The 16,615-nt window shown below is 40.2% G+C and overlaps 2 protein-coding genes and 1 long non-coding RNA gene across 4 annotated transcripts; 2 read left to right on the top strand and 1 right to left on the bottom strand.

Annotated features, from left to right (window-relative positions):
- Window positions 1-1,769: 1,769 nt before the first annotated feature.
- On the bottom strand, window positions 1,770-2,730 carry smim1 (small integral membrane protein 1). 2 transcript variants are annotated; one of them, XM_080533812.1, is made up of 3 exons: window positions 2,665-2,730; window positions 2,158-2,326; window positions 1,770-2,094 (listed from the first exon to the last, which is right to left on the bottom strand). In XM_080533812.1, exons 2-3 carry the CDS (start codon window positions 2,271-2,273, stop codon window positions 1,971-1,973), a joined length of 240 nt encoding a protein of 79 aa, XP_080389938.1. In that variant the 5' UTR covers window positions 2,274-2,326; window positions 2,665-2,730; the 3' UTR covers window positions 1,770-1,970. The 2 variants fall into 2 exon arrangements, 1 of the variants encoding a protein (XP_080389938.1); XR_013937496.1 differs by lacking the exon at window positions 2,665-2,730 and having other exon boundaries at window positions 1,958-2,094; window positions 2,182-2,321.
- A 1,226-nt stretch (window positions 2,731-3,956) lies between these two features.
- On the top strand, window positions 3,957-7,092 carry mad2l2 (mitotic arrest deficient 2 like 2). Its single transcript, XM_080535404.1, has 8 exons — window positions 3,957-4,250; window positions 4,355-4,473; window positions 4,595-4,666; window positions 4,925-5,025; window positions 5,119-5,213; window positions 5,578-5,651; window positions 6,160-6,252; window positions 6,915-7,092. The coding sequence occupies exons 1-8, from the start codon at window positions 4,211-4,213 to the stop codon at window positions 6,954-6,956; spliced, it is 636 nt and encodes a 211-aa protein (XP_080391530.1). The 5' UTR covers window positions 3,957-4,210; the 3' UTR covers window positions 6,957-7,092.
- A 3,950-nt stretch (window positions 7,093-11,042) lies between these two features.
- On the top strand, window positions 11,043-12,873 carry LOC308161293. Its single transcript, XR_013937523.1, has 3 exons — window positions 11,043-11,164; window positions 11,292-11,394; window positions 12,757-12,873. It is a non-coding gene; the product is annotated as an uncharacterized lncRNA (long non-coding RNA).
- Window positions 12,874-16,615: the final 3,742 nt, after the last annotated feature.

The raw sequence follows: 16,615 nt of genomic DNA on the forward strand, positions 1-16,615 counted from the left end.
ACGCAACAACTTCTTGGAACTATGAAGAGTACTAACAGAGTACTTCAAAAGAGGCAGGCATGGTCTGAAACAAATAGGGAGAGGAAACCAAGGTGGAGAAACGGTAGTGAGAAGGAGACGCAGTGTTTGGAGATAAATGTGCAACGAATCGACAAGCCGAACGGTCAATGTGGAGGGATTGCGCGTGCAATGACCTTACGACCAGCTGCAAAGTTAACTATAACAAACCCTGTTGAATTTCTCTCTCGTTCTAGATATTTAATGATACAAAATAAAGCAAGACGAGTAAGCAGTGCAGCCGTCTCTCAGAGCATCCTTTTACCGCCTATCAATGGATTTCGAATCACCGCTGGTAAGGTGGCAACGGAGTGCGCAAATGTGCCATTTGGCCATGGAACACCAGCGGTGGCAAAACACACCGGAGACACTCTTCTGTCAACTTCAGGAGTGAGGAAGGAAAATACGGTATTTAGTGTACTCATTGCACGACGTGGGCTAGGTTGTCAACTGTCTAATAAAGCTAATTTAGTTAATGGTCTTGCGTTGTTTAATACAAAAGAGTGCGACGCAGAGAGTCCAAGACTAGATTGTGTAAAGGGTTCCATACCTCTCCGCCCGTTAGTGAGGCGAGGGAGGAATGACGGGGGTCGTCCTAGTGCCAATGACAGCGGGGTGATGACGGACGGAATTCAACTTGATGCCGATCTATGTGAAACTAAAAAACAGAGATATTTCTCTTCCGATGATTCGGCCATTGAAACGGAATTGGAGTGCTCTGAAGAACAGCAGGAGGACTGCGAGACTGACAGAGCCTCGCTGTGTCCGGAGGAAGAATATTATACAGATAAGAGAATTGGAGAATGGGTCTTGAATGTCAACTCAAGCCTTTTTCCTATCTCAAATAATCACATAGAAGAGCGCGTGGAGGAGCAAGACATTGCCACCATCAAACTTATTTATGATGGAGACTAAGGATATTCAGGCCTTCATGTCTAGTCTGATGAGAGAGAGCAACCTTAGTATAATATTCTATACCATGCTCTTTTTTAATAGGTATCATAGGTATTGTACACATCGACGTTGTATAAGCTTACTGTAGATTGTGGCGCATTGTCTCTCAAGTGCTTACTTGATTTTCCAAGGATCAAGTATGCACTTGAGAGAGTATTGGATATGCAGGATGATGCAATCAATATTTGTGTTTGCAGATTACTGATGAGAAAATACTGAAAATACTCACTATTAAAGTTTACGTTGTGTAATGTAATGGTGTCATGGTACTTCTTTTGAAAACATGTCTACATATTGACCAGCTGGAACAGTTTTTTTTCAAGAGCATATAGTTGATACCTGTCTTACTGGGATACCACAGACTCGTGGCTTTTTGTCTATAATTGATTGCCAGTGGCCATGTATCAAATGTGGGCCATTAAATGGCCTTGTCCTACTATACAATCATAAAAAGAATAGTAGTGAAAATAGATACCAATCCATATAACTAGCCTGAAAAGCATATACATGAAAACACAGGAAGAGACAGAAACATAAAGAGGTTTTCGGACTTTTCACATTGTGAAGGTTATTGTGGAGTCCAAGGGGATCACACAGCTTCAAAGGTTGCAAATGACAAAACAGAATTCCAACTGTCCAACAGCTTTGCTGTATTTTTTCCATACATGTTAAGGATCATACAAATAGGACTTATGGTCATTCAAACCAAATGTTGTTGTTATTGTATATAATAATAATAATAATAATAATAATAAAAACAAGCAACAGACCAAGTTCAAACAGATTCAAGCAAACAAAAACAAAACAAAACAAAAGACTTAAAAACAACAATCAGTTTTTTTTAAAAACGCCAGTTTAAAAATATGGGTTTTCAGGCAGGATTCGAAGGTGGAGAGAGAGTCAATATTGCCCATCCATGGGTTGAATTTCTCTCCATTCAGAACATGTGGCCCCAGTAGTCAGCATCTGTGGACGTAATATCCAGTGACATATCCAATGATGTAAACAGACACCAGTGCAGCCAACGCTCCTGCCACCTTCACAGCTATCCCCACACTGCCAGTGCACACCCTGTTGTAGACCCTTTCAAAAATAAATGCATTATTCTGATTATTATTTTGATTATTATTATAGATTCAGATTCACACATATGTTTTCCTCAAAGCGTACCCCTGTGACGCCGCTACGTTGAGGTTGACGTTGTCCTCGTTCCAGCGGTTGTATTGCACACCAGCAGTGTTGGGATCCACGTTAGACGTCATTCTACTGAGAGACTTTTTCACTGCAAACACCACTGACTACCTTCATCGACCTGCTGAGATAAAGGTTCAGTTACGCAATGTCAGAATGAACATGACCTTAAAGCATGACAGAAGGTTTTGCCTCATTGTAGGCCACATCGTACAATGAATCATCCCCAAAAGCCAATAAATAAACTGCCTGATACTATGTTTATGAGATGTAATTGGATTAAGTACTTAAATTAGGCCAAGTTTTACTCAAAAACATAGAACATCTGTAAAGAGATATGCACGAGGAGGACAGAGAACATTCAGTCAGCTTGCTCAAAGGATAAAAAACATCATTTGTTTGGAATTATTTCTTAGGTTCATCCAAATTAACCTGAAAATGATGAGATGGTGTACTACTCACGGATATGCACATTGGAGGGCTGAAGACAGACTGTGAGGAGGAAGCATGCTTCCTGCTCCTTATATCTGGCCTTGAACATAGTTCAATGATTCATTGAGGTCAGTGTGTGTCATTGTCATAAACCAGTTTACCTTAGTAGGCCTAGGTATATGGCTCTGTCCAATGATAAAGCACTATTCACATTCAGAAGTGCTGTGTTGGTCTCTCATTCCAGGTGATAAGTTTAGTTCTTGTGTGATAACTGCATGAAATGCAAAGGACAAGCAATTACAGTCTTGCCTATATCACCACTCTTAAACCTTTGTATGCCATCTACCATAGCGCCATTCGCTTTATCACAGGTTAATTAATACTCAACATTTCATACTTTCTCAGGTTGGCTGGACCTTGTCCGTAGATCTCATCATTACTCCCTTTTTAAAGCCTTACTGCATAAACTCCCAGTTTACCTCATTATTACTAGCTTACCTCATTATTATATAAACTCCCATCTTACCTCATTATTACTGCATAAACTCCCAGTTTACCTCATTATTACTAGCTTACCTCATTATTATATAAACTCCCATCTTACCTCATTATTACTGCATAAACTCCCAGTTTACCGCATTATTACTAGCTTACCTCATTATTATATAAACTCCCATCTTACCTCATTATTACATAAACTCCCAGATTACCTCACCTCATTATTGAAATTCAAGAACATCAATGACCTATTCTCAGAGTTGGTTAACTCTTGAGGTTCCTTGGGTCTCCACCAAATTGGGTAAATTAGCTTTTAGTTGTGGTGCACCTCACTGCTGGAACAATCTACAGAGAACATTTCAGTTGTTTGCTCTGGTGTGTTTGTTTTTCTTGATTGTGTTTTATGAGGTTGTGATTGTGCATGTGTGTATTATGTAGGGTTGTAAACTGTGTGTAACAGGGCTCCCTTTCTAAAAGAGACCTTGGTCTCAATGGGACTCCCTGCTAAAATAAAAGTTAAATTAAAAAAAATGACTTGATGCAATATATTTACCTAGAGAAAGGGGGCATTTGATTGATTTTAATTTAAATTGATGATGTATTTACATTGCATTGGAATACGCAATACTGACTGGAATCCAAAGCTCATCGTTTTTATTTTAAGTGTTAAAGTGTTGCTTTCTTTTTAAAATGGAAATGTTTGTCTTGCTGACTAGACAGTTCCATTCTGATCTGTTATCCATTTCTATGCCTGTTTATCGATGACATCGACCAATAGATCTGCGACGCACACTTTCAACGTCATCACATCGCGACAATAGCATACGCATGTAAACAAACAAATAAACGAGGGAAGAAGAACCATAGCTATCCACAGATCTATGAGAAGAACTCCCATTGAATGTAGCTTTGATTAGATCTCTATGATTTTTAAAACTGTCATCATCACCTCGTTGTCGGCGCTTTCTCTGGCTGTCGGCTACAGCCAGTTAACAGTGACATGTTCTTATCGACGTTGACAGGTTACACTGCGCTATAACACGTTATTCCTTTAGTTTTCTCCCTCGACGATTAGAAAATGACAACTCTTACCAGACAGGACCTTAATTTTGGACAAGGTAAGGTACCTGGCTAGGTAATTAGCTAGCTATCCGGCAAGTCTACATTTACGACTGTAGCTTTTTATAACGGTATGTTTTAATACATGTATGTGCTTTTACAGTGGTAGCCGACATTATGTGTGAGTTCTTGGAAGTAGCGATTCATCTCATCCTCTATGTCCGAGAGGTTTACCCATCTGGAATATTCCAGAAGAGGAAGAAATACAATGTACCTGTGCAGGTAAGGATAACTACATCACCAATGTCATATCATAGCAGCTGCGCATTGTCAATACGACTCTATTACATAATTGGCAGATAAGCATGTCGTCTTTGTCTCTTTTTGTTGCATTATGATGAAGATGTCATGTCATCCAGAGCTGAACCAGTACATCCAGGATACTCTTCACTGTGTAAAGCCACTCATTGAAAAGGTGAGGCAGTATAAGGGTTGCTCCAGTGCACTGTAACCAAAGGACAGTCTGCAAGCAGAAGACTTGATAGACAGATTTCATTTTAGTACATAGACAACACAGGGCCTTGGAGAGATGTCATACCATGCTAGACATCTTTTAGTACATGGACAACAGGGCCTTGGATTGGTATTAGGCTACTTACCTACTTACTATAAATGACTCTCTACTAATAATAATCATAATAATCTACTAATAAGCCTCTTGTTGCGCTCTTAGAATGATGCTGAGAAGGTAGTGGTGGTCATCATGGATAAAGAGCACCATCCAGTGGAGAGATTTGTCTTTGAGATTTCCCAGCCTCCTCTTCTGTCCATCAGGTAAGCAGAACACCAAGCTCTATTATGTTTTTATTTTTGTTTTTATTTTTCACCTTCAACATGTTGATAACTCCCAGCCTCTTGGTTCCACAGCTCTGATACATTGCTGTCACACGTTGAACAGCTCCTGAGGGCTGTCATTCTGAAGATCAGCGTATGTGATGCAGTCCTGGACAACAACCCTCCAGGTATCCTATAAAAGCAGTTGTATGGCTACTCAGTCAAGATGTGCAATTTTTTTGATTTGTGACTGATTTCGTCTCTTACGAAGCGTCAAATGTTTTACTTCGCCCTACGTAGCTTGAATTTTCAGATGAATCTCCCTTTGATATCAATACATGTTTTCCGCTAAGCATGAGTCGTGTGTGCAGATTTCAATGGGGTTAGAAGAGGAGTAGTGTACCTAGGTAATGCAGGCAGATGAAAAGAGAATTGTCTGCCCTTAAGACATGATACCATCAGTGTCAGCGTCTCGAAAGATGGGGGAGCATTGACCACACAACTGTAGCACAGATATTGTCTAGCTGATGCCTCCACTTCTCTCTTCTGCAGGATGTACATTTACAGTGCTGGTCCACACCAGGGAGGCGGCCACCAGGAACATGGAGAAAGTTCAGGTCATCAAGGTCAGGCTTCATTTACTATGCATCCACCTTCTTAAACCTGGCGATTGCAATACATTGTGATACTGTTGTGTTTTGTTTTCATATACACTCACTGAACACTTTATTAGGAACACCTGTACACCTTCTCATCCATTCAGTTGGTGTAATGGTGTGGGCAATGCTTTTTTGGCACACTTTGGGCCCGTTAATACTAGGGGTGTAACGGTACACGTGTTCGTACCAAAAATTTTCGGTATGGGTCTTTCGGTTTGGAATGTGTGTGTTTACTGAACGAATGCACCGTTGTTTTAACCGTTGCACGTGCAGAACTTTATCTTGAAGAAATCCCAGCCACTACGCATGTGCACACACGCCACAGAGAGATTGCCGGTAGTTTAGCAGAGCCCAGCCTAGTAGTTATGGCAAAGCATGGCATTTGGCCTTCGGTTGGTTGACAATTTGAGGAATTCCATTCACCCTCTGCACTAAACCAGTTAAACTGTATGTCTATCATTCTGTTCCTCTCCAGGATTTTCCATGGATAGTTGCCGATGAGCAGGAAGTCCACATGCAGGAGCCCAGACTCATCCCCTTGAAGACCATGACGTCAGACATTGTCAAAGTAAGCATAGATCAACAACATGGATCAACAGGTTTTTTTGTGCGTAGATTACAACATATTTCACCACCCGTGAAATGCTTCAGTTTCTTCCAATACGCTTTGAAAGTCCATGCGTCATAAACTGCAGAATCTCGACGCATAGAAGCTCTAGCTAACAAAAAGTAAACACGGTAGATTCTGATTTGGCCCAAGGTTTACTAAGCTAGCAGGTCAATTGAGTAATTTACTGTAATTTACTGTTAATTGGCTAACGTGCTGAACAATCATAACACTGATGCCTTTCTCCAAAAATGACAGGTTTGTTTACATTCTGTAATTAGTGACGTATGGAATTTCATAGCATATAGATGTACTAGTAAGTCTTTTTGGCATAACAAGTAATAGGAGTTAGCTAAAACCACACACAGATCTGGGGAGATTTAGTCGGCCACTGCTTTAACTCGCAAACTAACTCCCAAAGAATAATGTCTCATGTGGTACCTAGCAACAATACTTTGATTACCTACAAAGTGATTTATGCATTTCTGGTGAATCCAGTCACCCATGGCACTCTAGTGTTGACCATCTGTGCTAACTTTACTCACCGTGGCACTGGATGAGTTAAACCTTCTTTAAATGTTTGCAAGCTGTGTAACATGACCTGTTTGTGTGTGTGTGTGTAGATGCAGTTGTATGTAGAAGAGAGGGCGCAGAAGGCTTCTTAGACCATGCTTCATAGAAGATATGGACATTCTCTACAGCTGCCAGTCTTTGAAGAATACAGGGGAAGAGGCTTGGATCTTCCATTAAGGACGTCACTGGAGCTTCATGCTAGTTGTTATTCTGGGAATGCCTGTAGAAGAGACTTTTAGTTCCTCTAAAGGGGGGGGGGGGGGGGTGTTAGGTGGCTACACTGGGGTCTTATCAGTGGAGTCGTGGCTTTCTTCATCACCACTAACCTCATTAGAAGGGATTAACATGAGTATCTAGGACGTAACTCTACTGTTCCCAATTGGTTAAATATGAAATGCACAGTAATGCCTTAGGTAAAATATTGTAATGGACTACGGGGGGTTACATTTTCATGTGATATGCTGTATCTGTACACGTTTCTGTTTCATTTCAGTCGGTGTGTTCCATATTGTATTGCAAGATGCTTCTGTTTACATTGTTTGATGAAAACGTGTGTCCTCACTGAAGCAATATTTTCTCAAGGCGGTCCCTTGTGAATATGGCCTTATGGGCTGAGATTAAAGGAATGCAATGTCTTTAAATGTTGGTCAATATACAATGCTTGGTTCCATACAATATTTAGTGTTTGACAAGGTACATGGTTTCCGTCTGGCATTCTATGTTAATGTTGAATACTGAAATGCCAGCAAGCAGCAACCCAAATACATTTTAGATTTTTAAATGAATTAAATATTGCCGTTGATTCTTGAAGAATATAACTTAGAAATGCCTCATGAGTTTAGTTCAACTGTCTTACTTAACAGAAGCCAGAATATTAACATGTTTTACTCCAGTTTGTAAACGATGTCATTGTAAACAATGTATAGCTTCAAAACATGGTTAAAACTATAATTTTGATCTCATGGATGGTCAGTCCTTGCATCCATAGCTCTGTCTATGAATCTGAGAGTTGTTCCATTTCTCCAGCTCCTTTTCCTCGTTTAAATAAGTGGCGGGGAAACTGCTTTGCGGTTGTTTTGAATCTCAGATTGCTCCTTTAAATTCAAACAGAAACTTGAGTTTGTTTTCATTTGTATTTGCTGGATTCCATGGTTTATTTTATGGCCATATTTCAATATTTATAATAATTCAAATGACATGTTAAAGATGCATTACATAACTTTTGTTACTAATTCTTTACATCAAATTGTGTCTTAAGTGTTGTCAGTTTGGTGAATGAGATAATGATGTTAATGGATTAATAATCTTGTTAGACCACACAGTCCTCAGTTTAAGGCCAACAAACGTTTTCAAAATAAGCTTTGGATGTGGGTAGGGGTGACCCTGTCTGACCAATCAGGTTATTTCTTCTAGTATTTAACTGGATGTCTATTTAGGGGACCCTTTTTAGGTTTGTGAGTGCTAATTTTAGAAGAAGTGGCTGAAATTGTACTAAACTTCTGTGGAGCATCTTTTAAGGTCCCATATTATGAAAACTCGCTTTTTCAGTGCTTGTGCTGTACATTTGGGTCTCTGATCACCCTACAAACACAGAAACTGAAATGTGACACGGTCTGGTCAATTGGTCCGCAAGTCGGCATCCGAGAAATTTAAATACATTTCAGCGTTGTTGAAAATCAATGACACTGCAACTAACCCAGCTTGTTTTGTGAGCCTGCTACCAATGTAAAGTAGTATTAAGGCCAATGCACACGGCGTGCGATTTTGTCGCATGACAACATTCGATTCTCAATTCACACCACCGAAGTGTGTGGGTGTGAATGGAGAATCGAATGTTGTTGTGCGACAATATCGCATCGCACGCCGTGTGCATTGTCTCATTCAAAACAATGGAATTGAATTCGCTGTGCGACAAAATTGCACGCTGTGTGCATTGGCCTTTATAGTTAACTAGGTAGCAGTGTGGATTACTCACCCAATCCATTGCATTGCAGTATTTTGGCTTGACTAGCGAGTTTGTGTTGTGATTTTCAACAATGGTGAAATGTATTTCTCTGTTTCAAAATAAAAGTCTGAACATTTTGATTGGTTGTTGACTTGCGGCCCAAATGACGAGACCATGTCACAAATAAAGCAATTCGGTCAGGTTTTTTGTGGCCGAAACAAGATATTCAACAAGCCATTAAAATGTGCCTCTCGGCCTTAGTCACATTGGGAGTGTCAAAGTGAGTTGGTGTGTATTGACATCCATTGTATTAAATCGGGTGCTGTGTTGAACATTTCCCCCGCCGTGTTCATCCCTCCGCCAATCCCTCCTCCATATTCAAATTCCGATCGTTTCCATGTAAATGGTTTTGGATATCTTGTTTTGTGGGGAACACCAGGATATTTGGTTTTTAATTCTATTCCCCATGGGAACTGTGTTTTCTGCCACACAGAAAATCCTCAAAAAACGTCTGATGATTTCCCGACCCTTGAAACAGCCCGCTGAGAAAAGGACAGAAACAAAGGCATGCTAGAATGCCTTTAGATTAAAATCTGAGTGGTATTTTCAGCAAAAACCTTAAATGACATGTTAATAGAGACCTACATTAATGTGTGGAAGAAGAGCATAATAGGTTTTCTTTAAGTAGACTAATATTTTTGGTTACAGATTAGTTTGGTCACGTATTCCTTGTACTGTAATGAACAATAGTAGAGTATTGGAGTGAGACAGGGAGAGAATAATGGAATAGGCTACAGAGAATCCCAAGCTTATTTACTACAACACAAGTAGACGGAACAAGTTGGGTTGTATTGTGCTTGCTGTAGCAACTTTACTGCTAAAACAACAAGTGCAAATGCATTCTGGGATACCGAGGAACAGTCGGTAGAACAAGCCTTGAACTTGAACTTCCGCAAAGAGACGCGCCATTTTCCGGGATGGTACATTTGTTTTCTATATATTACTTAAGTATTTCTACTTTTTATACAACTTTGAAACAATTAACAAACAATTATTAACATGAATAAATGCGAGTCAGTTTTGATAATTCAATCTTAATAATTAAATCTTTCTAGGCTTCCCAAGCGTATATGTGTTAATGCATGTTATTGTCAAAAAGGCACTTCATGGTTAAGCGGACAGTGGTCATTCTTGCTGTAACACTGACATGATAATAATGCAGTTGACTGTCAAACTTAATCGCACCTTAATCAAGTTGACTACTGATCATTATTTCGCTTTCCCCATTAGCCTACCCCAGAAACGGAGATAGTGTAAAACTGCGTTAGAAGTTAGACTTTTTATTCCTGAGTGTGAGTCAAAATGAAAGTGAAAGTGTGGAAAATACTCCGTCCCTGTATTCTAAACCTCATTTTCGTTGCAAAGTATGTTCATTTATGCACTCAATACTTGGTCTGGGCTCCTTTTGCACAAATCCCTGCATGAATGCGGCGCGGCGTGGCATGGAGGTAATCAGCCTGTGGTACTGCTCAGGTGTTGGGGAAGCCCAACCTGTATAGATAACACAAAACTGACCAGGTTTCTTATCTCTATTTATCAGAGTCCCACCCTCTTGATAGCGGCCTTCAGCTCGTCTGCATATCCATGGAAAGTTGACTGTAAGGGAAAAGTGTGGTAGGAAAAGGTTCATTTGGAAATCAATGAAATCCTTGCACACCTAACAAATCCTTGCACACCTCCCATGAAAATCAAACAGTCTCTGCAGTCTCTTTCTGACGGTAGATGCATGTAGATGCATCAACTGTGGCAAGAGCTACCTGTAGGTCTCTGATTACATTTTAGGATTGATGGAGACTTCCATCTTGATTTTACAAATCATGTTTAAAATATATATTTTTTCAGTTGTATTTGTTTAGTCATATTACCTCCATCTCTCAGTATTCTTAAAATGAAGATCAAATGTCTATAAGTAAGTAAGTAAGTAAAACTTTATTTATATAGCGCCCTTCCTAGCACGGATGCACAGGGTGCTTTATATTAAAAAAAGAAAAGTGCAATTCAAAACATCAATGATTAAAAACAAAAAAGGGGACAACATAAACAGGAAACAATAAGAAGGCTAAAGTTGGAAAGTAAATGTTGTTATATGTTAAATATGTTGAAAAAGACAAAGGTTTTGACATGACTGTAACTATCTGTTATCCTTTTCCCTTCTTAGCCCTCCCGAGGATGTTGAGGTCATTAACGATGCACATTTCATACCTGAATTCCTTGGGACAGCATTTGACCACTCCTGTAGTATCTATCCAGTGAGATTGCAAGGTTGACTGCATAATGAAACGTGTTACGTGGATGGTAAGTCATAATGTGTTTGTTTGTTTGAAATGTGTGTTTCCGGTCACATGTACTGCAGATGCAGACAACAACTAACAGTGTTTCTTTTTCTTTTCTTCTTTTTTATTTATTTAACAAAAATCTGCAGATATTTGCAATATTACTGTTGCAGCAGAAATGCCAACCCAATGATGCATGTGGTCGAGCGGAGTATAGCATAGATGGTGAATGCTGTCCAATGTGTTCCCCCGGTAAGATACACCTCGATATTATTTGGGAGTGTGTAGAAAGTGTGAGGAAAGATATATATATATATCTCTTATATATATATATATATATATATATATATACACACACATCACACTGAGATATAGATATAGAAGATCCACACAAAGGCTTGGCTGAGACATTTGGCGATATTTTGGTAAAAGTGAAGCATATCTAATATTGATATCTTACTCCAATGTAATTATCACTATGTGCTGATTTAGTGCAAGAAAGGTCAAATAGAATGAATCACATTAGGCTTTAATAATACTGTATACTTACTTAAACTATTACAAGGCATAGACAAATGTTACATTCTAATAGAGAGAGAAAGACAAAGAGATAATGTGACAGAATATCCTCTTCAGGTTTAGTAATGTGACAGAATAGCTCCTCTTCAGCTTTAGTAATGTGACAGAATAGCTCCTCTTCATGTTTAGTAATGTGACTGATGAATTGAATAAAAACAAATCAACTCATGCCGACAACAAACGTACCTAAAATCTAAGCAACAGCGTCTTGTTAAATTGGGGAAGTGGTGTAGCCTATGAGACTTGTAACCACCATGCTGTTCTCTCTGGTTCTTTGTATGAGGGTTTGCTCATGCTTCATAGCCTTTACTTGTTGGTAGGTTTAAGTTTTACTCCAGATATTTGAACAAAACTTTAAATGTGATTTCCCCTCATCATCAACAAAGACAGTTGTTCTGCCTTTATTGAGATATTGGGAAGTCATAGTCATTATAATCAAGGAGAATACAGTGGCTTCGGAAAGTATTCAGACCCCTTCACTTTTCCCACATTTTGTTGTGTTATAGACACAATTTAAAATGGGTTACATTAAAAAGTTTAGCCATCAGTACATACACAATACCCATATTGTGCGAAAACATGTTTTTAGAAATGTCTGCACATTATTAAAATAGGAATACAGAAATACTTAATTTACAGAAGTATTCAGACCTTTTGCGCTCTTACACTCTTAACATTAGATAAAAAAAATAATCCTGGAATCATTCCTGATCTTGTAATTACTCTAGGCTTGATATGTTTTTTAATGCACACTATTGATTTGAATTCACTATAGAGGCCACTTACATTCATAATGACGGGTAACAATGAGAAATGCACGTCTTTTGGTATACACACACATGCCTACATGCAATCAAGTCATTGAGCTACATAGTCTCCTATGGAAGACTCTCTGGCTCATAAACTATTATACTACTATCAAGGTCAAGGACATATTGAAGTGTCCAACTTTAGGGAAACTGTTCTATTGAATAGATGTCATGTCCTGATTGGTTTGTCATGTAAATGTAATACTGTGTGTGTCTGTGTGGGTAGGCATGGTTGTTAGCAGACATTGCCAATTTGACTCCAGCACCTCCTGCAGACCTTGCCTGAGTGGAACCTTCATGAACAAACCCAACGGCCTTACCAAGTGCGTCCCCTGCAAGATCTGTGGTTCAGGTAAGATCTGTGGTTCAGGTAAGACCTGTGGTTCAGGTAAGACCTGTGGTTCAGGTAAGATCTGTGGTTCAGGTAAGATCTGTGGTTCAGGTAAGACCTGTGGTTCAGGTAAGACCTGTGGTTCAGGTAAGACCTGTGGTTCAGGTAAGACCTGTGGTTCAGGTAAGACCTGTGGTTCAGGTAAGACCTGTGGTTCAGGTAAGACCTGTGGTTCAGGTAAAGCAAACCTCCTGAACCCTGATGTTTTGTTTCAGAACAAGGTCTGATAATCCACACCGAGTGCACAGCCGTGCATAACACAGTCTGTGATGTTAAAGATGGATACTATTGTCAAAATGCAGACTCTGTGTGTAGTTTTGCACTGAAACATACAGACTGCACAACTGGCCAGCAAACTAAAGAACCAGGTAAGCTTCAAATCATATAATATTTGTTATTTTAATTGTCTTCATTTGATAGAGATTATGATTGGTGGTCTTGTGTTTTGTGATATGATATTTTGGGATCTTCATTCAAATACACATGTATGTGTTTTTAAAACTGTTTTTAAAACTGTTTAAGGCCCAATCCCAATCCACTCCTTGCCCCTACCACTTAGCCCTACCCCTCAATTTTCTGCTTCATGAGTAGGGTAGGGTGTCCTGATTCTTGTTGGGATAGAGGGGTAGGGCCAAGTGGTAGGGCTACATGGCCCTCCAAACTGAGTTTTTTTCTCGTGTTATGAGAAATCTCCCAGAATGCCTTACGATTAATCAACGAGCAACAAAAGAAACCCATAAATGGAACTATTTTCTTAGTTAATAAAGATAAAAAAATTACGATAACCATTGTATTGTCTTAGTTTAATGTCGGTTCAATATATTATAGACCTTATTTTTATTACATTAAAGCATAACAAAAATTCACTAGTATGCTGATGTCTCGAGCTAGCTACAACGTTACAACATTGTTTTAAGGCTGATTTGTGCATGACAGTCCCGCATTTTGACTTATTTCCATGTCGCATTTCCACCCTTTTATGGCGTATAGCACCCGAAATGTCCAGCAGCGAAGTTGTTGCATTTGTTACCGCTGTTCTAATATCGGTGCAGACTGGCAGGGTAGGAGCAGGGTTGTTACCACTCCTCTAATATCAGACTGGCAGGGTAGGAGCAGGGTTGTTACCTCTCCTCTAATGTCAGACTGGCAGGGTAGGAGCAGGGTTGTTACCTCTCCTCTAATATCAGACTGGCAGGGTAGGAGCAGGGTTGTTACCACTCCTCTAATATCAGTGCAGACTGGCAGGGTAGGAGCAGGGTTGTTACCACTCCTCTAATATCAGTGCAGACTGGCAGGGTAGGAGCAGGGTTGTTACCGCTCCTCTAATATCAGACTGGCAGGGTAGGAGCAGGGTTGTTACCTCTCCTCTAATATCAGTGCAGACTGGCAGGGTAGGAGCAGGGTTGTTACCACTCCTCTAATATCAGACTGGCAGGGTAGGAGCAGGGTTGTTACCACTCTTTAATATCAGTGCAGACTGGCAGGGTAGGAGCAGGGTTCTTACCACTCTTTAATATCAGTGCAGACTGGCAGGGTAGGAGCAGGGTTGTTACCACTCCTCTAATATCAGACTGGCAGGGTAGGAGCAGGGTTGTTACCTCTCCTCTAATATCAGACTGGCAGGGTAGGAGCAGGGTTGTTACCACTCCTCTAATATCAGACTGGCAGGGTAGGAGCAGGGTTGTTACCTCTTCTCTAATGTCAGACTGGCAGGGTAGGAGCAGGGTTGTTACCGCTCCTCTAATATCAGACTGGCAGGGTAGGAGCAGGGTTGTTACCACTCCTCTAATATCAGTGCAGACTGGCAGGGTAGGAGCAGGGTTGTTACCACTCCTCTAATATCAGTGCAGACTGGCAGGGTAGGAGCAGGGTTGTTACCACTCCTCTAATATCAGACTGGCAGGGTAGGAGCAGGGTTCTTACCACTCTTTAATATCAGTGCAGACTGGCAGGGTAGGAGCAGGGTTGTTACCTCTCCTCTAATATCAGACTGGCAGGGTAGGAGCAGGGTTGTTACCACTCCTCTAATATCAGACTGGCAGGGTAGGAGCAGGGTTGTTACCTCTTCTCTAATGTCAGACTGGCAGGGTAGGAGCAGGGTTGTTACCACTCCTCTAATATCAGACTGGCAGGGTAGGAGCAGGGTTGTTACCTCTTCTCTAATGTCAGACTGGCAGGGTAGGAGCAGGGTTGTTACCGCTCCTCTAATATCAGACTGGCAGGGTAGGAGCAGGGTTGTTACCACTCCTCTAATATCAGTGCAGACTGGCAGGGTAGGAGCAGGGTTGTTACCACTCCTCTAATATCAGTGCAGACTGGCAGGGTAGGAGCAGGGTTGTTACCACTCCTCTAATATCAGTGCAGACTGGCAGGGTAGGAGCAGGGTTGTTACCTCTCCTCTAATATCAGACTGGCAGGGTAGGAGCAGGGTTCTTACCACTCTTTAATATCAGTGCAGACTGGCAGGGTAGGAGCAGGGTTGTTACCACTCCTCTAATATCAGACTGGCAGGGTAGGAGCAGGGTTGTTACCTCTCCTCTAATATCAGACTGGTAGGGTAGGAGCAGGGTTGTTACCGCTCCTCTAATATCAGTATCTATGATACTGCTGATGACGTCTCAAGGTCTTGAAGGGTTGTCCTATATTATTTCAAAGATTTCAACAAATACCCCTTGTAACTCTGTTCCGGATGGAAAAAGAGGGGTAGAGGTAAAAATAAGAAATGGGATTGGGCCTAAGTCTACATTGTCTTTGAGAAACCGGTATCCTTAACTCTTGTTATTACTTTCAGTTACCAAAACGTTAATTGTTAAAAGAGAATTGGTGCTCATCTTCTAGGAACAAAGAGAACAGATAGCGTGTGTGAGGACTGTCAGCACGGCTACTACTCCCAACAGGGTGTTCACTGCACTGCCTGGACTGAGTAGGTCACTGTTTGTTTGTTCATCTTACTTGCTTGTTTTGAGACAACCCTAACGAAACACAAGATCTATATTAAAGGTCCTTAAAGGGGCAATCTGGGATTCAAACATTCTGTTGAATCTGGTGCTGCACAATGTTATTGCACAATGATTCAAGGTATATATATATATATATATATATATATGTTACGGTACATGTGGAAATACGGTACATGTGGGAAAACTAGGATTAGGGTTAGGTGCTACGTCCACTTGGTACATGCTGGCATGTCTAACCCTACCCCTAACCCTAACCCTAACCCTAACCCTACCCCTAACCCTAACCTTAACCGTAGCACCCTAGCACCTAACCCTAACCCTACTTTTCCCACATGTACCATTTTCCCACATGAACCGTAACATATATATATATATATATATATATATCAAAATAAATGTGTCAAAAGGTTATTTGCTCAGTAAAACAAAAATGGAGAAGGGGGTTATATATCTATCTATATCTCTCTATAATATATATCTAGCTATAACCCCCTTCTCCACATATTTTTTTTTACTGAGCAAACACCCTTTTGACACATTTTATTTTTGATTTAGAATTGCTTCCTAGCTATACAGTGGCTATCGAAAGTCAACACACCCCTTCACTTTTTCCACATTTAGTTGTGTAATAGACTAAATTTAAAATTGATTAAATAAATACAATTTGTCATTCACACACAATACCCCAGAATGACAAAGTGAAAACAAGTTTGATTGAAACACAGAAATATCTC

This window comes from Nansenia antarctica (assembly GCF_963989245.1).
Source record: "Nansenia antarctica genome assembly, chromosome: 6".
NCBI classification, from domain to species: Eukaryota; Metazoa; Chordata; class Actinopteri; order Argentiniformes; family Microstomatidae; genus Nansenia; species Nansenia antarctica.